The sequence below is a fragment of the Chrysoperla carnea genome, chromosome 3 (genome assembly GCF_905475395.1).
Source record: "Chrysoperla carnea chromosome 3, inChrCarn1.1, whole genome shotgun sequence".
In the NCBI taxonomy this organism is placed as follows: domain Eukaryota; kingdom Metazoa; phylum Arthropoda; class Insecta; order Neuroptera; family Chrysopidae; genus Chrysoperla; species Chrysoperla carnea.
Genome location: NC_058339.1, coordinates 44,206,444 through 44,230,448, shown reverse-complemented (window position 1 = coordinate 44,230,448; position 24,005 = coordinate 44,206,444). Strand labels below are relative to the sequence as shown.

Below are 24,005 nucleotides of genomic sequence, written 5' to 3'. Positions count from 1 at the left end.
TTTATAATTAAAAAATAGAGCATAATATTAAATTCTTAAAAAAAACACTTCAGTATATTTTATTATTAAATTTTATAAATAATTGATTTCAGTTGTAAATATTTTTATATCTCGTAAGTGGTTTTTTTTATTTATAGATTTAATAAAAGATTATATTTATTAATTTAAACATAAAGTTACCATTAATACAATTTTATAAATAATTATATCAACAAATATTTTAAATATGAGATACTTTTTGAAAATGAAGAAACGATTGTATATTTTAAATAATATAAATTGATGGTTACATTTATTTTCAAATTGGAAATCAACATCTTTGAAATTAATTTTAAAATGATAAACTAGCAGTGTAAATTGTTGTTAGTTGTAATTCTTAAAAAGTTGTATTAGGATAAATATTACTAGCTTTTATAACTATTTAAACCACTATTAGAGTCATTATGAACGAATATGATATTGTGGAATATCCAATTATTTCGAATATCACACACTTCAAAATTGCCTATTTACACGTAAATGCTGAGGTTGTTGCCGTGAAAGTTAGATTAAATATAAACACAGAATGCTTCTTTTTTTTTACAACTTATCATGTAATAAAAAAACGCGATTTGGTTGATTTATCACTTTATTGACATTCTTGTTCTTTATATTTTTTTCATGACAGCTTTATGAACGAACTTTCACGTGGAAAAAGATATTGGTTTACAAATTAAATTAAAAAACTTTCTACATCAATAAAATATTTTTACGCGCAAAAACTAAAATAAATGAAAATGGCAATAAATTGTTTTAGTTAAAATCTACAACTAAAATCCTTTTTATAAAATACTATGAAAATATCAAGAAAAATTGGTATGTATAAAAAATTGAGATAAGCTTTCATCTATATGTCGTATTCAACTACCTTATTTAGCTGTGAAGTTGACAGTCTGTTAACCTTGTTACTAAACGACGCCGTTTAATTAGAAATCTGAGTGATATTCAGCTGAAGTGTCCAATAAAATATTTAATGAACTGACGATGATTAGGCCTTTTATGCAATAAGGTGACTACTTGAAAAAAAAAAAAATGAAATATCTGGCATTAGAAATTGTTTATTTACGTAATTTTAAATAGAACATATTGTTATTTCATAGTCATGAGATCAAATAGCGTAACTCAATAACAAAGTATACATGTAAGTAATTAAAATATTATTTGTTAACGCAAGTAAAACTTCCATGGCATTTGGATCCACAAAGAGCTTTGTTTTTTAAACAAGAACATCTTATCTTTATTGTAACATTTTTATTCACAACAGGCCTACAATTACAATTTTGGAATCCCTGGCTATTAAAAGGTGACTGACTTGCCAGAACATCTCTCAAAGAAATTGGACTCTCTGAAATGTCGACATAGTTTGTATCTGAGTACTGCAACTGAAAATCAGTTTTTATTTGTAGCATACTTACTTCCACCTTTTGGTCACTACACTCTTCCATTGTTCAACAAAATCTTGCGCATTTCCGACGCCATATTGGCAGTATGTGGGTTTCAGCACTGGATAGCAGGAGCCACCGCTAGTTGAAAGGAGGCGTCGTTTAGTAAAAAGGCTAGGCTGTTTATTGAAGGACTAATTAAATAGTTGGCTGCGACATATCCACTGGAATAATTATTAATTATTTTTAGCTGTCAATTATCATAGATAGTTGGTTTAGCATGTGTTTTACATTAAGAAAGCTTAGAAAGTAAGACAGTAATCTAAAAAGTTTCAAAGTTCAAAAAAGAGTTTGTGCGTTGAAATATTTTGTTAGGAATGTCAGTTTTTGTTTAAAAGTCATTTAAGTTAACCAATGTTAGAGAAAAAAATATAATAACATCTGATACACAAGACTGTTAGATGTCTTGATATCACGATCTTCAAGTTGATACTTTCATCGTAATTTGTTGGCAGGCTTATAAGAATATAAGTATTACTTGCTTCTAACAATGAAATCTATTGCACTTAAAGGCTAGAATTATTTATTCTAATTCATCTATATTGCAGATGTGTTAATTTCTAAACATCTAGCCATATTTACGTCATAATATATTCATTAAAAAATTGCATTTAACTAAGCCTTAACTTAAATGATAAATTCAAAGGCCTGAATTAACATTATAAATAATTTTAAAATCTTTTTAAAATCGAGTAGGTAGTGTATGTGTAAGTTATGTGATGGTAATTATTTTTAATTTAAAAATGAAAATTTATGTGATATCAAGAAATGTGTTTGATTAGATTTAATGGCTGAACATTTAAAAAAAAGCTAATAATCACGAAACTATTACTATTTTTTGAACACATTTTGTGTATAATGAAAAAATGATATAATAATTTGATATAAACAATTTTTTTTTTTCTAAATAGGAAATCAGGGTACAATTTTAAAACTGTATGTAGGAATTGTATATTTTTATATAGATGTTTATACATATAAATAGATATAGTTTATTAATTAATGGGATATAAATTTTTCATGATATTACGATATTTATTGGGTATTAAAAAATTTTATCTATATATGTAAAGTATTCGCATTCGGATATAAATTATTCATGGACAAAATATAACCATCAAATTATTTATTTATCTACTACTTTATAGTTTGTTTAAATTTTTGTAATAATTGTCTATTTAACAGTGATTCTCAACTAGTGTTACGTTTTCTTTACCGTTAGTACAATGCTCTTTGAAATTTAAGCAAATGATTGGTGTAAATTAAATTAGGTACTTAAAAGACTGTATTTTTTTTTGTTTTTGTTCCATTTGTAGTTTTCTATTGATTGATCTTATACAGAAAAAATTATTAATTTGACGAGGAAGGTCCGTCGGCTTACGAAGTGAAAATAGTAGTGCAGAACGTCAGGTGATCGCAATAAATGAAGTCACTCCGATTGAAAATTGATTTATTCAGTATGTCATAGACTGATGTACAGATACAGATAGTAATGCGGTCGACTATACGTCTGTTATTTAAAAAAGTATGAAAAACTATCCGTAATGCGGTGGACTATACTTCAATTACTTAAGAAAATACGAAAAATATTTCAATTTTAGCTAAGCGATTTCACTCCGTGTGAAAATTTGCTGTATAATAGTTGGCATCAGTAACAATAATCCATAAAATGGCAAGATGTTTGTAACATAGAAAAAATGCTTTGGAGAAAAGATCTCATGGCGCAGTAAAAAATACAGTGCAGAACATCAGATGACGGCTTTTTCTCATTTAAATTGAAAAAAAATTGCAGCTAGGTTTAAGCCGGGGAGAATACTTTTTTGTTGTTGTTTAATTTGTAAAAATTTGCCATCCTTAAATCCATCGCTACTGGACTAGTTGATATTCAAAAATTTTTGAAATATATCATATAAAATATCAGACGAAGTAAAATGACGATCGAAATGTGTCGCTGACTCTTACACTATTAGTATATTGAAATCGATTCGATGTAGAGAAACCGATTTCTCCACAGCTTCCAGAATTCCGAGTTAAATTTACTATCTACATTGAGTTATCTCCTACACTGCTGACACGTTTCGCTTTTATTTAGGCTAAATTATGATAGTTATTGCAGCTTACGATCATATAAATGAAAATAAAAACAGAAAAAATTGACGAAATTGTAATATGCCTAGTGTTTTAGTTCTCCAATATCATTCTAGAACTAAAGATGGAATGAACTTCGTTACAATTTAAGCAAATTTAATTATAATTTTTATCAAGTACTCACAATGTATTTGTTCATTTTTTGAAAAAAAAAGACAACATAAACTAGAATAATTTATGAATGGCTACTTGAGATTAATTCATGCGTTAGTTTTACGTTTCATGGAACACGACTTTACTTAAATTTTTCGATACTTTAAGTAATTATAATTTCATTGTCTAGCTTTGTTACATATTTTATATATATTTTTAAATAATTCGCGATAAATAAATGGTTGAGAACTACTGATTTATTATATACATATTTAATTTTTATAAAAATATTTCTGTAAACATACATATACACAAAATTAGGAATAAATTTATTATTAATAAACGGAAAATAGCTAAATTTTATCTAAGAAAACTCGCTAATCTAGAGTGAATATTTACATATAATTAATTATTGTTTTATTTGTATCAGGTAAAAATACACGGAACAAAATTCAAAATTTAAATGGACTGTAACACCTCAGGGAAATGTTTATTAGCACATTTTTATTGTTAAGAAGTAAAAAAATTTATTGTGATATTTTTACCTGATAGTTAAAGAATAAAAATTCATATAGATACAGGTTTTAGTGCAATGGTAGTATAAACCACACAGAAAAGTGATAAATTATCAATGTAGAACGACATTGAATATAAATTTATTTCTAAATTGTTTAAAAATATAACAAAATATATATAAAGTTCATTTTAATTAAAAAATTTTCGTGTATGAATATCGAATATACAAAATGGTGATTTGAAAATCCTAATTTAAAAACTCATCAACTTTCTGTGACAATAGACATTCATGTAAATTGGGTTGTTGAATAAAAAATAATAATCAATTTTTGAATTTTATTTCAATTCTTTATCATAAATAATATTGAACTTATCCAGGAAAACTTTTTTAAAAGCTTTGTATAATTAAATATAAGTAAATTAATGTTCGTGATTTGCGCTATTAAAATTATTACGTCCCGTGATGTTTTACGAAAAATTTTTCTTCGGGCGAAAATATTTTTAAAATTCTATGTCACTTTCAAATTATTATGCAAAAATAATAACAGTTTTGTTATAAAATTAAAAGGCGATTGTTCCATTTTTGTCAACAAAAATTCTTGTTCAACAACTCAATTGTATATATAGCTGAGAAAATGTTTTTATACATTCGTTCTATTTGTATTGGTCTAGCATATATCATCAGTTTGATTTGGTACATGTATAGCAAAAAAGATAATCAATTGCTCATAAATTCAGTTAATTACTTTCTGTAGTACTGCTCTGTTTAACAAACCATGAAATATTCAGTTTATATTTTTTAATAATGCATAAGCAGAAAGGTTTAATTTACTTTACTTACCCAGAAATTTTAAAAAAAATATATTTCTCGAACGATTTCCAGATTACTTCTTGTACGTAATCGAAATTTAATCACTTATTGTAGTATCGTAGATATCGCAACTAATATATTAAAATAAAATTCTCGATGGGTATTGTTTAAATTAAGAGCGGATACAATTTTTCAAAATTAATTATTGTCACAGTTCAAATTATTTGATTTTGTTGGTGAAACTTAAAGTCTTGATTGGAATCTAAAGTTGTTTTTTAAGCCCAAATTTTAAGAAATTCAATTTGAATGTATTGCCCAATTGACTTGATTGTAAAGAAAACCAGATTATTTAATTTTGTGATAAAAATCGGACCATTTTCTGTATGTTTAATTCATATACTACATACGTTTCAAATTTTTAAATTGAAACGATATGCAAAAATTTAACTACAAAATGAAGTTTTTTTATTTATTTCAACAAATATTTTGAAGAAATAGAGATTAGGTTATGATTAGAATTTCTTTAAAAGCCATTAATATTATTGAATCAAGTACAAATCCATTTAAAACAAATTTTAAATGAAAAAATGGACCAAAATAAAAAAGCTATTATTATTAATAGAGAACTTTTTTTTATATATATATATCGAAAAATTAGAAAATTATATTTACTTTTGTAATCTAAATATATGTTTTTAAATAAGAAAAAAAAACAGTTTTGTATAATTTTATTTATAAGAATCTCATCACATGATTTTCTATTAAGATGGAATCATCAATGATTAGATTGAACAAATTTAGTGACTTTATTTCGTTGTAAATTTCAATCTTGGAAAACAGCTTTTGTGGGAAACTAAAATGCTACTGAAAGTTCATTTTATATTAAATATTATCTGCACGATTTTGTTTAACAATTTTTTAATTCATTCGATTTTAAATACACGTTATCGATTTTCATGGGTTTATCTGATTTATATCAAGTCTTACGTCGCTCACACTTCTAGTTAATTTTCAACATTCAAATTACTAATAGCCACGGATTATTAGTTTCATATTCCACAAGAACAAGGCATTTTTAGAAAATGTATCTAATTTCTCGACAGTTAAATTAATTTTTATTATCTCTTATTGTAATTTATTGCTTACTAAATAGATTCTCGAGTTTGAGCTATTTTTCAGTTTAGGGCTTCTTGATTAAAAGGTATTAGAATCGTTTAAGGTTATAATTCGTTCCCAAAGAATCTTAATGGGTTTTAGAGAATTCTTTCTTTATGCACGAAGAAACTAAAACGTTTAATTAAAAGAAGATATTTTAAAAGAGGATAGAAAATAATTATCAAAGGCGGGGAATATTTAATATTTGCAACGACTGAAATTCAAAGGTGTTATTTTATTAAATTAGCGATTATCTTCAAAATTATATCAACTCAATATCTAGCAAGATATCCATCTACAGGCAAAGATTTTAATTCCACGGGAGACTAAAAAACATTTTTAAAACAAAATTAGATACATTTTTTTTAATGTCTTGTTTTCCATTTTATTTAGTTGATAATTTAAAAAAATAATTATACACATTTGGAATACAAAAGTTAAACAACTTTATTAATATGTGATATTTGTATAAAATAGTAAATTTTTTTGTTCGATTATATTAAGTTTCAAAATTAAAATAATATTATGTATACAAATCAAAATACCTAGTAGTAAAAATATTTAAATATAATATAAATATATACATATATGTTTTCAAATTGTATAAAAACAAATCTTTGTTTAATTTTGAAATGTCCTTTAGCTTTACTTTTCAGTTGATGATGCAACTCAGGCCGGGTTCCAAATTAAGATGATGGAAAGTGAATTTTTGTGTTTAGTGAACGAATAATATAATATGGACGAAATAATCAATAAACCACGAGCAATAGTTTGCTCTTGATTGCGTTGATGTTCAGACACTGTTATTTTATTGATATTATTTTGATAAATATTTCTCATAATATTCAAATTTTTTTTTGCTTTTGTTTTAATTTAGGATAACAATACTCGCAAGTATCTCCCTCTAATCTCAAAACAGATTTTGTAATTCCTATTTATGAATTATAACTATAAATACCCATTCAAGATTTCATAAGACGCTTCGTTTCTGAAACAGATAATATTCAGAAAACATCATCTGATTCTGGCTATGCATGCAAGTTCTAATGAAACATTTGATTCGATCCAAAACAAATAACTGATATAATTTTTTAATTGCTGGTTTATAAACGTGTCTGTCTCAAAGAAATTTTGTAAAATATTGTTTGATAAATCCATCTTTTAAAGAGTTTATACCCGACCTAAGAAAACAACAAGAGGTAAATTTACTTCCTCAATCACGACTACAAATTGAAAGAAGCTCAAGTTAAGTAATTTCTAAATTAAATATTAATTATAATAATTTGTTTTCACTAAAATGCGTAGAATATAGTCTTTAGTATTGCACTTTGTAGTTTTAAAAATATGTACCTTTAATTTAAAATTTTTCATTAAATTCATGGGAAAGTATTATGCTGGATTACAATTTTCTTAATGCATCCATTAAAATTTCCACTTCTTGATTAACGTTACGAACTAATGATAAAACTTGTTCTTTTGAATCAAGAACGTCGATACTTTGTGTATAAGCATTATAACGAACTCCAAATCCTCTAGGTATTGTTTGTGCATATTTTCTGTAAAAATATAATTAAAAATAAATACAAATTCGTTACGTGACTGATAAAAATTTCTTACATCATTCGATCTTTGGCATCATTAAAACTTTCGGCAACATAATAAATAGGTTGGTACGTTGTGATTGGATATTTTTGAAGTGCTGTTTTTGACGGATCAAATGGTCTTAATTCCGGCTCACCACTTAATGCATACTGTAATTCCCCGTACGAACTTAAAAGACCTGCCCCATATGCTTTTAAATTTCCATCTTGGGAACATAATCCAAATTCAACCGTAAACCAGAAACACTGAAAACAATAATTTAATGATTTTATATGCGGGTAAATATAAATGATCGTAAAAAGGGAGAACATTTTAGATTCACCATTTTATGGGTAAATTTTCGGCTAATTTTTCATCCAATTTGTGGATCGAAATGATCAGTATACATCTCCGAAATTTTTATGTACTTTGTTTAACATGTTATTTGGAAATAAATGTCTCATCAAAACATATTGAACAAATGGTTTTTTTATATCACTTCTTATTTTAGATTTATAAATTAAACAAGAAATATTTACCGTTGCTAATTTTTCAATGAAATCGTCTGGAGCGCCTAACGAAGCTAAACCAATTTCTTGTGAAAATTGTGCAAATTCAGGATCTGCGAATAATGGTACATGTCCTAGCAGTTCATGACAAATATCTGGTTCTGGTGTATATAAAGGTCGACTGGGATGTCTTATGTATTGTGTTGAATGGAATACACGAAACGCTAAACCAGCAAGAAAATCACGTGACGATAACAATCCTGCTACAGGTCTTAATGTAAATCCAGTACAGTCTTTTAAAAAGTTTGATATATCTTCTAATTGTGGAATATTATCTTCTCGAAAACCACAATTTTCCATTAACAATGGGAAAACGTGATTATGTTCTTTGCAAGCATGTGTAGGATACAATTCAGTTAATTTTCGAAATACAATTCCCCAAGTATTAATTTCTTCTGGTGTATAATCTACATGTGGTAATGGTTGTCCATGTTTGTAATTATACGCAATATCTGCAAAGTATTTTCGACGTTGTCGATATTTCTCATCAGTAAAACCTGGATGATCAGCATCTAGTTCAGATCCATAAGACAAAATTTGATTGGCAAAACGATCTAAGTCACGAATACGACGTGGAAACCATGGTACAGTTTCAGAATTATCCTTGTAATTTCTGGATATAACACTGAAGTATTCTGTTTGTTCTTTAAGAGCTAAAATAGCATTACCAAGATCACCGGTAGGAGCACATTCTACCATAAACTCGTACTGTGATGGATATCTTGATGAGGGGCGAGATTCAATGTAAATAAGATTAACTCCATTTTCGGAAAATATTTTTAAATAACGCTCCAAAGCTCCAACTTCATCTTTGGTATGTGGTGAAAATATTAAACATGTACTCTTTGCTGAATCACACCCTTCTTTAATATAATTACCACCTTTCATTAAAGTTGGCTGAAATAAAAAAAATTATTTGTTAATGTTTTAAAACGGAGTAAATTTTTTTAAGAGGCTATCTTTACAATATCCTTAAACGTCAGCAGAAAAAGTTTGACACTATGGTTTCGGTTTGACCTGTTTAATTTGGTTTATTTTAAAAAATGCTTTCATGAATGCCGAGTATATAAAAAAAAACAGTGAAAAATTCTGAATGATTCATGTTTAAATCTACGCACTTCACCATTTTTCAGATAAAAGTTTAATTATATTTGCATACAAAACACTATTATTCGTCCAGTAAAATACTGGTTTTTATTCACACAAATAAATTTGACCTTCGTTTTACCTTAAAATATTCAATCACAAACTAATAGAAATATTGCTAATTAAACGCAGAATTTTAAAAGAGAAATAAATATTTGTTAAAAAAATTATTTTCTTTACATTTTATTCCCAACTGTCCCAAAGCCCAAGGGGCTATTTACCAACCGACAATTAATTCATTCACGTGGCCCGATTTTGTGGATTTTATTCCCTTAAGAGTACAATATTCTTTGGACCGTTATTTGATGACTGATCCGTAGAAAATATAAGAATAGAATTCGATCCTTAGTGTAGAATTTGAAGTTAAAATACAAAGAAAATAAACAATACGATTCTCCGAGATTGCACTTAGTTTTCGAGATATCGGTACTATATTTTTTTTTAAATTTGTATAATTTCTCTTAATAATAGTTATTAAAATTGGTAATGAAGTCTAGTTAACAAATTCGATTTGGTGAAATTTAGGAATAATGGTCGTAAAAATGCGTGTGATAGCTCGTTGGATTTGGAATGATGTCTAAAAAAATGTTCCAGAAGCATTTTTCACTACATAAAAATTGCAAAAGTTATAAAAAAAATTTTTCGGCCAATATTTCTATATTTCAACAATTTGAACTTGTTAACTAGACTAATGGGGATAATGACTAAATTTTGTTTATCACTTCAGAAGAATTCTCACTGCGTGGACAGAAAAGTGAGGTTTTTGAAAATCTTTATAAGTACGCAAAAATATGAACGTTTAAAATCTCTAAATAAATAAAGAAGAAGATACTTAAAAAGTTACGTCATTTTTGAGTATCTCCATAGAGATTACATATGAAACTCTGTCTTGCAAGATAGAGACGGGCAACAATTTTTTAAACTTGGCAAAATCCTAAAATAATCTTTGAACATATCTTTTCAAATTTATTTTGTCGACTATAGAGGAGTTGGTTGGGTTCTGAAGTTTTTAGCCCTTGCGTTCAAAAATGGGACACTATGTTACAGAAATTTTTTTCAGTCTATTTTTCGATCTATGTTCAAATTCAAATATAATAAATTTTAAGAAATAAAAATTAATGTTCTAGAATAAAATAATCTATACCCAGCCTTCGAAATGTCAAGGGCTGTTTAATTATTTTAGGAATTTGGAAATCTTAAAAATTATTATTATCTTAAAAATTATCTAGCATTGTTTAGCAGCTTTGAAATGGTCATTTTTCAATTTTCTAAAATTAAATGAGCCAAAATTAAAAAAATAACATTTTCCTACTTAAAAAATTCAATTTTCCGATTTGTATATATCAATTGTGTATAACCATAGACACCCATCGTCTACGGAATGTGGTTGGGTTCCTAAACTTTAATACTTTAAAGGCTTTTTTTTTTAACTCGAAAATGTTCTTTTGGACAAATAATGATATATTTTTAATCATTTTAATCACACCCTATATATTTTTAGAATTCAAATAATTGATTTTTGAATTGTTTTTAAATAATATTTTAATTACTACTCACATCGTTAATATGATTGGAAAACATTTCTATACCATCATTTTCCATATGTAATCCCATCATAATATTAAAATAATAATAATAATAAATGTATATGTATTAACAATAAATAATAAAATAAACACAAAATAAATAAATAAATAGTACTAAATAATTATAAAATATTAATTAATTTTTCACTACATTTCCACACACAACAAACACATAATAAACACAACAGAGAAGCAGAGTGAGTACATAAAAAAAAATTAAATAAACAAAACCTAATATTGAAATATTAATTACTTATATAGTTAACAAAAATAAAAATTGATGAGTTTTTTTTATCAATAATAAAATGATTCTAGCGGTAGGTAAATATAGAAATGTTTACGTTAAAACAAAATTTTATATATTATTTATTTATTTATGGTAAATTGTTTTTATTATTAATGCAAAATAAATTTTTGTTTTTACTATTTCTCCCCCACTTTAATAAAAATATGGTTTTGTGTGTTTTTTCGCAATTTACCTTTGTTTATCAGTCTTTCTGTTGGTTGATGCAACCCATTACAAATATTACGAATATGTAATTTGATTAGTTACTGGTTTTCCACTATTTTTACCTCCGTGTACTGAAAAATACTTAAAACGTAATAGGGAGGATAGTGTTGCCACCTCTCCAGATTTGATCGGAAGACTCTAGAAATCGTACTTATAGTTTCTCCTGACTCATGATATCAACATAAATCTTCTAGAGTTCAGTAAGTAAAGAGATTTTTTTGTAGTTTGTTTCATATTTGGGTAAATTATACGATTTTATAATTATATTATCTCCCGATTTCCAAGAATTTTGAATTGGCAACCCCAGGGTAGGTATTGGTTTTTGATATGAACCAGCGGCAAATGATGAACTTTAAGAGATTCTATAATAATTCGCCAAAGAATGGTTGTAGACGCAAGTCTAACAGTCTTCTTATAGGGAGAGCTTGGAAGTAAACAAGCAGTGGTAGAGGAGAAAAATCATAGTTTCTTTTTTCCTTCTCACTGTGATACGATTTGCATTAGTCATGGTCTGTAAAATACAATCGTCCCTTTCTAATTCGAAATTTTAGCAGTTAAATCCTCTGTATCACGTAACTCATTAACTCAAAATTTTTTGCATTTCCTTTGAGGTTCAAGTTATTGAGGTTCCAGTGTATAATATACTTAGGATTCTATAAACATTTTTTCTTTCGACAAATTGTGTGGATACCCAAATTTGAGTCTGTATATAGAGGGCGTGTGTGGCATTCATACCATGTTTTTTATCTAGTATAAAATGTCGAGAACAAAGTTATGAATGGGAAATTTTTTCTTATTAGTATTTCAAGAATTTTGCGTTTTAGGAAAAAAAATTGGAACAGGGAAAATATTTTATAATGCATCTACTATTATTAACCGACGAAAAAACAAAACGGAGGAGGTTTCCAAGTCTATGCGTATATTTTTTTAAATGTATGAACACGTATAACTTTTTACAGAGTAGTTCGATTTTTAGAATCCTTTTTTATTGGATAAATTTTGAAAAAAAATTCCTACCCTAAGGGTGGGAAAATAGCTATGATTTATTGTTCACTCACAATGCTAAGTTGTGTATTACAAAAACTCACTAAAAAGTATAAAATAAAAATTTTTTGAAAAAAAAAAGGAACTGACGAAAAATGTACAAAAAAATAAAAAAAATTTTAATAAAGTACCGACTCAAATCAATAATTTCCTTGTGAGCAATATCGATTTGAAGTCGGCTAACCATATTTTTAGCTAAAAATTGATTCATTCGCTTCGACTTCAAAGCGTAATTATTCAAAAGAAAATTATTGATTTGAGTTGGTACTTATATTTATTAAAATTATTTTTTTGCTAATGATAATTATTGAAATTATAAATACTGTAAAAAATTAATTACCTATAGCTACATATTCATTTGAGTTCTTATTTCATTTTATTAATTATGAGATAAAAAGTTATTTGACACAATAAATTTTCAATGATATTATATGGAAAACCGGCAAAACATGGAATTATCAGGAAATATGATACACTCGAGTAAGTTTTCGTGTAATTGCCCGATACGTGTTTTCCTAAGAAGGCCCGGGCTCGAGCCTTTCCAAGATTATGAATATTGTATTTGATTGCCCTCCAAGCAATCAAACATGATAATGACTGAAAATAAATGACTGATTACCTAAACTACTTTTTCCTTATATATTTTGCTATAAATGAATTTGATGTTAGAAAAAAAAATTATGTTGTGTAGCAATTTTGAGTTTTAATAGACTTAAGATGGCCACAGCCACTTTTTTTTTATACAATTTTCAAATTTTATTGTTGTTGTTGATTAAATTCTTAATAAAAATGTAAATGGACACATGTATTAATAAACAAGTGAAAACAAACAATTGACTGACTTAATTGTTGAAATAATATGTATAAACAGTGTTGATAAATAAAGAGAGATATCCACTCTTATATACAAAAAAATGTTTCAAACAAAAGTTGTTTATTTTTTTATAAAGAACATTTTTTACATTTAAACTTTTGTTCTATCAAGATGGGTCATACGAACCCAAGACCCAATCGACCTATGTTGCTCATTTACGAACTCAACTTTACTTTTTATGTCCTAAGCACGCTATTTTCGTTTTTGAGTTATCGTGTTGAGAGACAGACAACCGAAAACGAACTAATTAGGTGATTTTATGAACACTTGTACTAAAATTTTGTTGGCAGTATCAATATTTTCAAGCGTAACAAACTTGGGACTAAACTTAGTATACTTTATATACATTTCATATACATGGTATAAAAAACGCATGTATTAATAAAATAAAATGCTAATTTTACATAGTTTTTTTTCTATATGTAACGAACCTTCTATGGCAACTATATTCCTAAGGAATTATCACGGATTTATAAAATATAATTTTTCCGGCCAGCCTATAACCACTAACGTAATATATATATAACGGATCTTTAAAAATGAAAAACTTAACCACGTGAATAACATCTAGGAAAATTCGAATTTTCATGTGTCATTAGTTAAGACGCATTTTATTAAATAATTTATTTACACGGAAACAAGGATGAGTTATCAAACTGGTTTGCTATTTTAAATATTAATTAATAAGTAAGTATATAATTTGTAATATGATAATGAGACTATCATATTTAATAAATATGAAATAAATAAAACTAATATTTCCTAAAACTTTTACCCATCGTCTAATTTAATTCTTTTATTTCTCTACGTTGATTTATTTTACTTGTGTCGTAGGTAAAAGCAAAAATAATTAAAATAATTATATTTTTAAAATCTTAAAGTCAAGTTATTTCATTATAGACTAAGAGCTGATAATAGGATATATTTATTCCGTGAAAACTGTTTCTTAATATATGATAATATCTAAGTTGATGCTTCTTATATCCCATCAGTGAAAGGCCTATGCCCGTACATGGACCCGTTTTTATTTCGAAAAACATTTGACTGTATGAACTCTTTTTTTAAATATGAAAATAAGAAAATTTTATCAATACGAACAAGGATTTGCACAATTTCCATAAGGAAATTATTATTATTATTATTTTTTTAATTAGGCGCATAACGCGAGTGGTTGAATTTTTTACTCTATTTAAACTCATGAAACTTTGTTTAAGTTGTTCAGAATCCAAAACTAACCACATCCAGTACCATTTACAAAATTATAAAAACCTCCGACAAATTTTTCGGCTCACAAACGTAATTTTTTCGCGTAAACCGTAAACTTGTACTTTAAATGTATCTAAGAACACTGCCAATTAAATTACCTCCTCTATCCTTAGAACCTTTTCCAAATTGGACCTATTTTAAAGATTATCGAGTATTTTTTAGTTCTTTCGGTTACGAACACAAAACTTGAACTTGATACATAGCTAGGAACACTCTCCATTAAATTTTCTTTCAAATGAAACACAAAAAAAAAACCAAAATGGGTTCATCCGTTTAGGTGCCAAGATGCCACAGACAAACAGACACACACACACACACATGGCGTCAATGTTAAAACAATCTTGATTCGGGGGTTAAAAAATCAATTTTAAGAGCATTTCACGGTTCCAAAATTTGTTTGACAGTCTTGAAAATGGGTGGCTTAATTAATCATAATCATAATCTTCACTAAAAATCTGCTTCAGATAAACAAAATCTAATTATACTCCCAAACGGAAGGAGATCCGTTTAGATATTTCAAATTTAACAACATTTTTGTGGCGCGTTCGCAGTAGATTTATTTAAAATGAATTAACAAAGGAGCATTTTTAAAGTAATTTTAAACTGAAATACTCTACACTATAGGTCCCGAATGAACGTAATTCGGCGTAATCATATAGCCCGACCCTGTTACTGCATGGAGACATTATATCAGGCAGTTGGCGATGATCATTTGGATTTTTAATATTAGTATCTATCGTAAAAAATTCGATCTCAAGCAATAATTAAATGCAATTATTTCAATATTAATCTCATCTCAAGGTTGAGGAAGGAATTAAACTATCGGTTTTTTTTTGTAAGCATTTATAAGTAATTCATTTTGCATTAGGATTTTTTCGTATTATTTCTTTTTTTACCTGAAATACAAAATTCTTGAAATGTTTGTAAAAAATTAATTCATTACGTAAAAAGTTTTTTTTTCCGACAATTTATTTTTGTTTTAACAGTACAGTTCCTCGGAAATAATAGGGGAAAATCATTGAGAGACGATAATGTGTACATTAATATGAAAAAATTTCTCTGTGGGCTCAAATTGGATGCTTTGTTTGCGGTAAACAGATTTTTCAAGAATTGTAAAATGATTCATAAATTTGTCTCGTTTAGAACTTTTACTTGAAATAATTGTAAACTCAAATTTTACTTACAGAACAATAACAGTTTTCGTATGAGAATTTTTGTCCTTCTTAGGGATGTACTTCAAAATTATTCTTAAATACATCAAATTAAAACAATGGAAGTCGGCGTGAATCAATATGAACAAAAATATAAAAAAATGCATATAGCCCCTTGACCTTAGAATAATTTGTTTTCGACAAACAGGTTTTTCAAAAAACGATAAATAAGATCAATTTGCCTCCTGTACAATATTTAAAATTAAAATTTTCATCATGAAAGTTTTGTAAAAAAAATTTTCAAAATTTTCAAGTCAACCGGATCCGTTACATTCATACATGCATTCCGATCAAGATAAAACCGTGTTAAAAATATAGTTAGTGGTACAATTAATTCAATGACTTATTATAATTTGCAAATCAAGTAAAATAGTGAAATCAGCTTATTAAAATATTCAAATCCTTTCACCGTCAATTTTATTTTTTATTAACAATTTCAACCGAGTGGTCTGGTTTTTTCAATTGAGCAATACAGAACATTTAAAAACTTTTGTGAATAAATATTTATTTCTAGAGAAAACTATACAGCTATACTAATACGAAATCGTGTTACGACGTATAAAAAAACTAGTATCAGGTAAAAGTATAGGTACGTGTTCAAATTAATTGGAAGGAAAATTTTATATTCTCCAATAATTTCAAAATTTTTTGTGTGTGATTTAAAATGATCAAAATTATTTATATATTGCATCATTTTTGTTTTGTATAGATACATATATAAACTGGAATCCAAGATGTACTATAATTACTATTTCTGATCAAGTTATACTGCTCCTAATAATGATATTTATATCGACTTAACAATCGCAGTTATCATTAGTGTTTAGAAAAAGGTACAATTTATTTAAATTCTTTAACAAAAAACCAAAAAGGTGATTTTAAGGTAGTACTATCGGTAATAGACTTTGGATTCAGAATTTAATGAAACTTGGCATAGTTGTCCATTATTATATCATAAATACCGAGCTAAATTTTTAGGGGCCTTCAGAGAACTGAAAATCTGAACGTCCAGTTTGGTGAAATAAAATAAACATTGTGATTTCCCATAAGGATCAATGTTAAAATATCTTTTTTTCAGTTCTCTGAAGGCCCCTAAAAATTTAACTGGTTAATTATGATATAATAATGGACAAATATGCCAAGTTTCATTAAATTTTGAATGCAAAGTCTATTACCGATAATACTTTTTAAGTAAAATTTTGGTTTTAACTTTTTCATCAAATAACGAAGGCTTTTTAATGTAACTCTTGTTTCTAAAAAATTTGCTTGCGTATGGTAATTATATCTAAATTGATCACTTTTTTCATCGCTTAGTATTTTTTCACGATTTTCACATTTATGCTTCCATTTGGAAATCGTTCCTTGTGAAAGTAGTTAATTTTGAAATAAGAACTATTACCTAAATAAAAATAATCTTTAAAAGTTGCGTGCTTGAATTTTACGCGTTAATTAATAAACTTCCTTTAAAATGTTTCAAAACCGAATAATTTTTCTATTTTATACTTTATTTAAAATGTTAAATGTTTTAAAAAAACGACATAATGATTTAATGAAATTATAAAATTGAATTTCAGTAAAACGCCGATTAACTCAAATGGAAATTTGAAACCATTACCTTAAAGGGAGGTATACATTGATATTTTATTTAAAAATATTATTTAGAATAATAAAAAGTCGTTATGTTTGATATTCATTAAGAATTATTCAAATTCTAGTCTAATAAATTAATAAAAATAATGTAACAAAAATTTGAAACTACTTACCGTGTTTAGAACACAATTTTCTCCATCGTTAGTCATATGGCCCATCATTTTGAAACAATTAAAATATTTTTTTTATACAACAATAAAATTAAAGACTGTTAAAACAAAAAAAAAATGAAGAATTATTCTATGTGAAGAACAACGTATGTATTCAAATGTTTTTAAAGCGAACTGGAGGGATATTATTTACTAGACGATGTTTTTTTTCTTGTTCTACAACAATTTTATTTTTATTATTAAATAATTTATTTACAAAATAAAAACAAACAACATATTTAAATATCAAATACAGTATTGGAATCAATTTTTCTATGTACTCCATTCCTTTATTTCTGGACAAAAGAACTGATTTCCCCAAAATCGCCCAAGATCTGATTCTGTCCAATTTTTGACAATACAAAACCATGTAAAACGAAAAACACTCTCTTATTTTTTCTTGTTTCTTAATTGATAATTGTAAGAGATGTTGGTATCGTTAAAGACAGGCAACGTAAGATCCTGAGTAATTTCTATATCAAATCCGACCACACTGGGCTTTGTTCTACTGAAATAAGTGCGGCCACGCAATCTGTTAATTAAGCAACCGTTGTATACTTTTTCTGTAGTAAGAAAACAGTACATTATTGATGAAGGTGCCAAATTTACAGAATGGATGTCTGAGACCATGTTTTTACCGCATTTCTGCGTGGAAGGTATTTTTACTGAGTAGACTGTTCCTTTTGAGAGTGTTGATAACAATATAACTGAAAAAGTCTTTGAAAGTGTTGTCCATGTCCTCCTGAGATTAGTATACTAAACTAGTTCTTGTTACTAGCTAAACCTTGCAATTTATTTAATCTTTTTAATTAAAATCTTTTTTCGTGGCTGGCAACCATACCAGTAGTCTGAGCTATAATTACTGTCCATAATATGAGCCAATTACTGAAACGTATAAAACGTGGGTTTTGGACAGTAACAAAATTGCTTTCCAGATATTTTAAGAATATTTGATTTTCAGCTTAGCTTTCTTATACTTCGGCTCACCTCTAAGGGAGTAGGTTGTGACATACTTAATAATTTTCCAGACTACATACAATAAATAGTTTACTCTTATTTATATCTGTCGTTGATCGTTTTACGGAGATTTTTTGAGATGTCAAACAGTTTGGGAATGGTGTAAATAATGTGATCTATTGTATATCTGCCAGTGTTGAAAACACTACTGAATATATTTGTTTTAAAATACCGTTGAATACGAACCTGTAAACTTAGAATATAATACGAAATAAAAGTATTCTCCAAGATTTAAAACAAGAATATTTAAAAAAATCAAAATATGTATGAAAGTTGTTGTTTACAGTTAACAAATAAAAATTCCAATCAGCTTTTTATAATTATTCTTAAGGATCTGTCTGATGTTTTACATATAAACCATATTTATTACAGAGGATTGAGATTACCTACACTCTTTTTAAAGTATCCAGCAAAACATCAGTTTGCTGATGAAGATTTTCAAGTAATGATTGTACTTGAGTTTTTGAAGTTAAAACCTCAATATTTTGTGTATAAGGATTGTAGTGAATTCCAAATTTTTTCGGTATTGTTTTTGAAAATTGTCTGAAAAATTAACTGTATTGTGAGAAGAAAGCAAAAGTATAATCAATTATTTTTCTTACATCATTCGATCCCTAACATCTTTCAAATTTTCCGCTACATAATACATTGGCTGATAAGAAGTTATTGTTAAAGATTCTTTCGCTGCGTTAATTGGATCAAATGGACGCATTTCTGCTTTTCCTTCAATCGCATATTGTAGTTCACCAAATGAGCTTAATAGTCCTCCGCCATATGCTTTAAGTTTTACATTTTCAGTACATAATCCAAATTCAAAGGTAACCCAAAAACACTAAAATAATGTTGTGTTAGAAGTTCGAGCGCAGATAGAAATTTTTTTTCCAATTTGAATTTTACGAAGAATAAAATGTATGTTTATGATTGAATTTTTATGCCTTTTTTGTTTCAAGGTTAACCTCCGTTTCTCTGACATAAACGCCTTATAAAAGAGGCCACCCACATCACTTTTTGGTCATCTTTATTTATTAAATTACAATAATATTTAAAATTACATTTTTTATGTGGGTGGAGTCGGTTACTTCGTTCTTATGTAAGCAACGACAATGTGATCAATTCTACCGCCCCCTAAACTTTTTATTGTTGACACTGCCGCTAAATAAACAAACGATCAAAGACTAGCGCCTTTGATCGCTTGGCCACTCAGGCTCTATATATATGCGTTTATATGCGTTCTAAAAGAGAAGTAACAAAATAAAATAATTGAAGAATATCTTACTGCTCCTAATTTTTCGACATATTCATCAGATGCACCCAAAGATGCCAAACCAATATTTTGTGCAAATTGTGCGAAATTTGAATCGGCAAGAAAAGCAACATGTCCTAATAGTTCATGACAAATATCTGGTTCTGGTGTATATAATGGTTGACTTGGATGTCGAATATATTGTGTTGCATGAAATATTCGAAATGCAAGAGCTGCTAAAAAATCACGCACCGAAATTAAACCAGCTATTGGTCCTAATTGAAATCCTGTTCGCCCTGTAAATTGAATTAAAAACTAAGAAAAGCCTTAGATATTTTTGGGAACAAAGAGTCTATACTTTTTAGGAAATTTGATACATCTTCTAATTGTGGAATGTTATCTTCACGAAATCCACAATGTTCTATTAATAATGGAAAAATTTGATTGTATTCTTTACATGCATGAGTTGAATATAATTCGATTAACTTGCGAAATACTGATCCCCAAGTAGCAATTTCTTCGGCAGTGTATTCCACTCGGGGTAATGGTTGACCAGATTTATAGCTGTTTGAAACATCTGTAAAATATTTTCTTCGTTTTCGATATGCTTCATCGGTGAAACCCGGATGGTCGGCTTCCAATTCACCTGATGACCAAATTTCCTTTGTTATTTGATCTAAATCTTGAATACATCGTGGAAATGAAGGAATTTCATCAATATTATCTAAGATCCTTATACGAGAGGTTTCACTCTCAAGTGATAAAATTACTTGGTTCAAATTTTCTGAAGGTTCACATTCAACGAAAATTTCTAATCCCGAATGTTCGTTTAAGGAAGCACGAGATTCAATATGCTTTAAATTTATGCTATTTTCCGAAAATATTTTTAAATATTGAGCTAACGAATTCACTTCGTCTCCTTTTATAGACGAAAATATTATACGGACATTTTTGTCTGAGGTATTATTATTTTTGTCACCATCTTTTCTATTACATTCTATCTAAAAATAAAGGAATGTGGGTAAATAAAATTTGTTTTTAAAAAATTTTATTTAAAAAAAATCGTTTTATCTTCAAGGAGATTTTAGCAATTTGTTAAAAACCGGTCATCCAAGGTAATAATTTAACTTACTCAACATTGTTTACATGCGATATTTTTTTGGATTTATTTGTGAAAAAATTGTCTTAAATATTAACATGGTTTTTATTAGGGAGTTGTATCGTAGTACATTCAGAAAATGTGTAAAAATTATTAATAGAATTAATTTTAAAAATATGTTTTTTTGTAATTTCTAACCAATAAAATTTTAAGCAATTGCGAAACATTGTCTGTTGATTTTATCGATTTTTCGATTAATTGATCGTTTTTTTTCAATTTAATTAGAACATTGTAAATTCTCAAAAACTTAGTGCCTGCCAGATTGTGGTTAAAATTGCAATATTGTCTTTATAAGTTATGCTAGTAACGTTAAAAATATTAGTTTTTAGATAAGAATGAGATACAGAAAAAAATTAATATAAACAAGTGAAAATAGACAATTGACTAAGTAATCTGTTGAAATACTCCGTATAAAAAATGTTGAAATGTCATTTATAAATTAGAAGAGTTTAAAAAGCTACCTACATGTGCTCTCTCACGGACAAAGAGTGATATTTACGAAAAAATGTTTCAAACAAAACGTGTTTTATTTTTTAATAAGGAATAATTTTTGTATTTAAACTTTTGTTCTACCTCTAACGGTTTACAAGATGAATGTGCCCAAGTGGCCTATGTTGCTCATTTACGAACTCAAACTCACTTTTTACATCCTGTGCTAGCTGTAAAAATTTCAGACTGGCAGACTGGCATACAACCGGAAATGGCGCTCAAATTTTTAAAAATAGTCGTGCCCGCGTGAAATTATTTTCTTCTTTTTAGTACGGAATTTTGACCCATTTCTGGCGCGTATGGATACAATTTTAGCTCGACTTGATGAGAATCTGTGCCTGTATAGCATAATAATAACTTTAAAATAAAAATTAATTTACTTCGGTCGACTATGGACCGACTGTTTTCGATGATTAAAATTATTTTTTGTCGTCAAGAAGAACTTTGTGAAGTTCCATTACAATAATCGATGAAATAAAAAATCCATTGTAAATGATTAGCGACGTATTTCACTATTATGGTCATACAGAATGAATATTTTTTTTAGGATGATCACATATAGTCATAAATATTATTTATCCATTTGAATACTTTTTTTTTATAACTCTTTATTTTTCTTTATTTTAATTACTTATACAATAGTGCTAGTCATTAAAATTCGTTCATTAATTTTTACTTACGGTTTTATTAGTAATCTGATACATATTAAACAAAAATTAAGCGCTCAAAATTGCACAATAATTTTACTTTGGCGATAACGAACGAGTTACTAAAACTACGCTTAAAAATGTGTTTTTTTTTGTTCTTAATTTTAATTTCTATTAATGTCTAAAAATATTACTTTGTTATCAATTTTATTGTTTGGAAGAAAATAAACCGTACTTATCATGTATGAGGGATATGTTGGTTTATCTAAAATACACAAAATCTGAATTAAATTATAAAATTTAGTTTCATAATAAAAATATATTAACACTTAACGTAAAATTAACACTTTTTAATTTTTGGAATAGTCAATATCGTTTTAAATTTTTTTAATTTTTCCTTTTTCTACTTAATTTAAACCTTAAAAATGAAAATAAATAGGCATCTTAAAATTTCATAAGAATAAACAGAACCCACTTAAAAATGGTACACAAAAATCCCCCTTTCTTATAAGGTGGCCAAGAAACTCTGATATTTTTGGATGCTGTTGATTAGATGCCAAGTCAGTTCCTTTTATTTTTATAATTTTTCCCTAGCAACATACTTAATCGATTTTAGTATATTTTTATTGACATTTCAGCTATTATACTCGTAGCTCAGCACTGACCACAAATAGGTTATTGACGTGGATACGTCTATGTTATCGTTTATGCAGCAGTTCATGTACTAACAACATCAGTTGCTGCATAAGTGCAGATCGAAAATTATCGGTGGCTTTGAGAAGCTTAAAGAAATAAATTAAAAATACTAGTAAAGAAACTCGAGCGTCTATATATAATTATATATGAGTATATCTAATTATATGTAATTTATATATAATTATATGTAAACTATATAAAATTTTATATAATTATATATGATTATATATGATTATATATAATTTTTTTTACCCGGGCTTAAAAAAAGCAGTAAACAACTTATAATTGCATTTTATTTTTCTTGTTTGCTTTTTTCATTTAGATATTCATTGAAATTTTACTTCATTTAGTAGAATTTTATTTCAATTTTACTGCAATTTATCAGTGCGCTGGTTCTTAATTCCCTTTTTTAATTAAATGGCACCATGGTTCAAAAATTTTCATTACGTGTCGTTTTTTTTTGTTGGCCAAAACTGAATCATGGGACTAAACTTAGTATACCTTGCATATTACGTATATGCATGGTATAAAATTTGGTACTTTTTTAACACACGTACATGATTATTGAAAAACTAATTATGAGCTTACGGTTAAAATTTGTGATCTTAAAACATTGAAGTGTGTTTGTTGGATATACAATCATAATATCACAATAAGTGTGTATACAAACAAACGTACATATGTGTAATGCAAGTTGCAGCTATATCAATATGTTCAATATTCATAATTGTTATTTGGAATGACCTATTTTTTAAAATAAATTGAATATTTATTCTTTTAAATCATTCTACATCTCATGCTTAGTTGTTTCTTACACAAATCTGAATGTTGAATTTTATTTTATTCATTATTCTGATGTCATACGGAATAAACATCAAATTAGAATAGTTTTATATAAAAAAGACGAACGATAAATCTTTTTATTGTTGTAGTTCGTATAACAATTGGATACAAAGTATTTTT

The 24,005-nt window shown here is 27.2% G+C and overlaps 2 protein-coding genes across 3 annotated transcripts; both read right to left on the bottom strand.

Moving 5' to 3' along the window:
• Positions 1 to 6,790: 6,790 nt before the first annotated feature.
• LOC123296847 (protein henna-like) lies at positions 6,791 to 17,922 on the bottom strand. 2 transcript variants are annotated; one of them, XM_044878523.1, is made up of 4 exons: positions 17,756 to 17,922; positions 8,325 to 9,251; positions 7,822 to 8,051; positions 6,791 to 7,760 (listed from the first exon to the last, which is right to left on the bottom strand). In XM_044878523.1, the coding sequence occupies exons 1-4, from the start codon at positions 17,801 to 17,803 to the stop codon at positions 7,604 to 7,606; spliced, it is 1,362 nt and encodes a 453-aa protein (XP_044734458.1). In that variant the 5' UTR covers positions 17,804 to 17,922; the 3' UTR covers positions 6,791 to 7,603. The 2 variants fall into 2 exon arrangements, with proteins under 2 accessions (XP_044734458.1, XP_044734457.1); XM_044878522.1 differs by lacking the exon at positions 17,756 to 17,922 and adding an exon at positions 11,058 to 11,165.
• Positions 17,923 to 19,187: 1,265 nt separating this feature from the next.
• LOC123296053 (protein henna-like) lies at positions 19,188 to 22,403 on the bottom strand. Its single transcript, XM_044877515.1, has 5 exons — positions 22,380 to 22,403; positions 20,410 to 21,052; positions 20,085 to 20,347; positions 19,411 to 19,640; positions 19,188 to 19,351 (listed from the first exon to the last, which is right to left on the bottom strand). The coding sequence occupies exons 1-5, from the start codon at positions 22,401 to 22,403 to the stop codon at positions 19,195 to 19,197; spliced, it is 1,317 nt and encodes a 438-aa protein (XP_044733450.1). The 3' UTR covers positions 19,188 to 19,194.
• Positions 22,404 to 24,005: the final 1,602 nt, after the last annotated feature.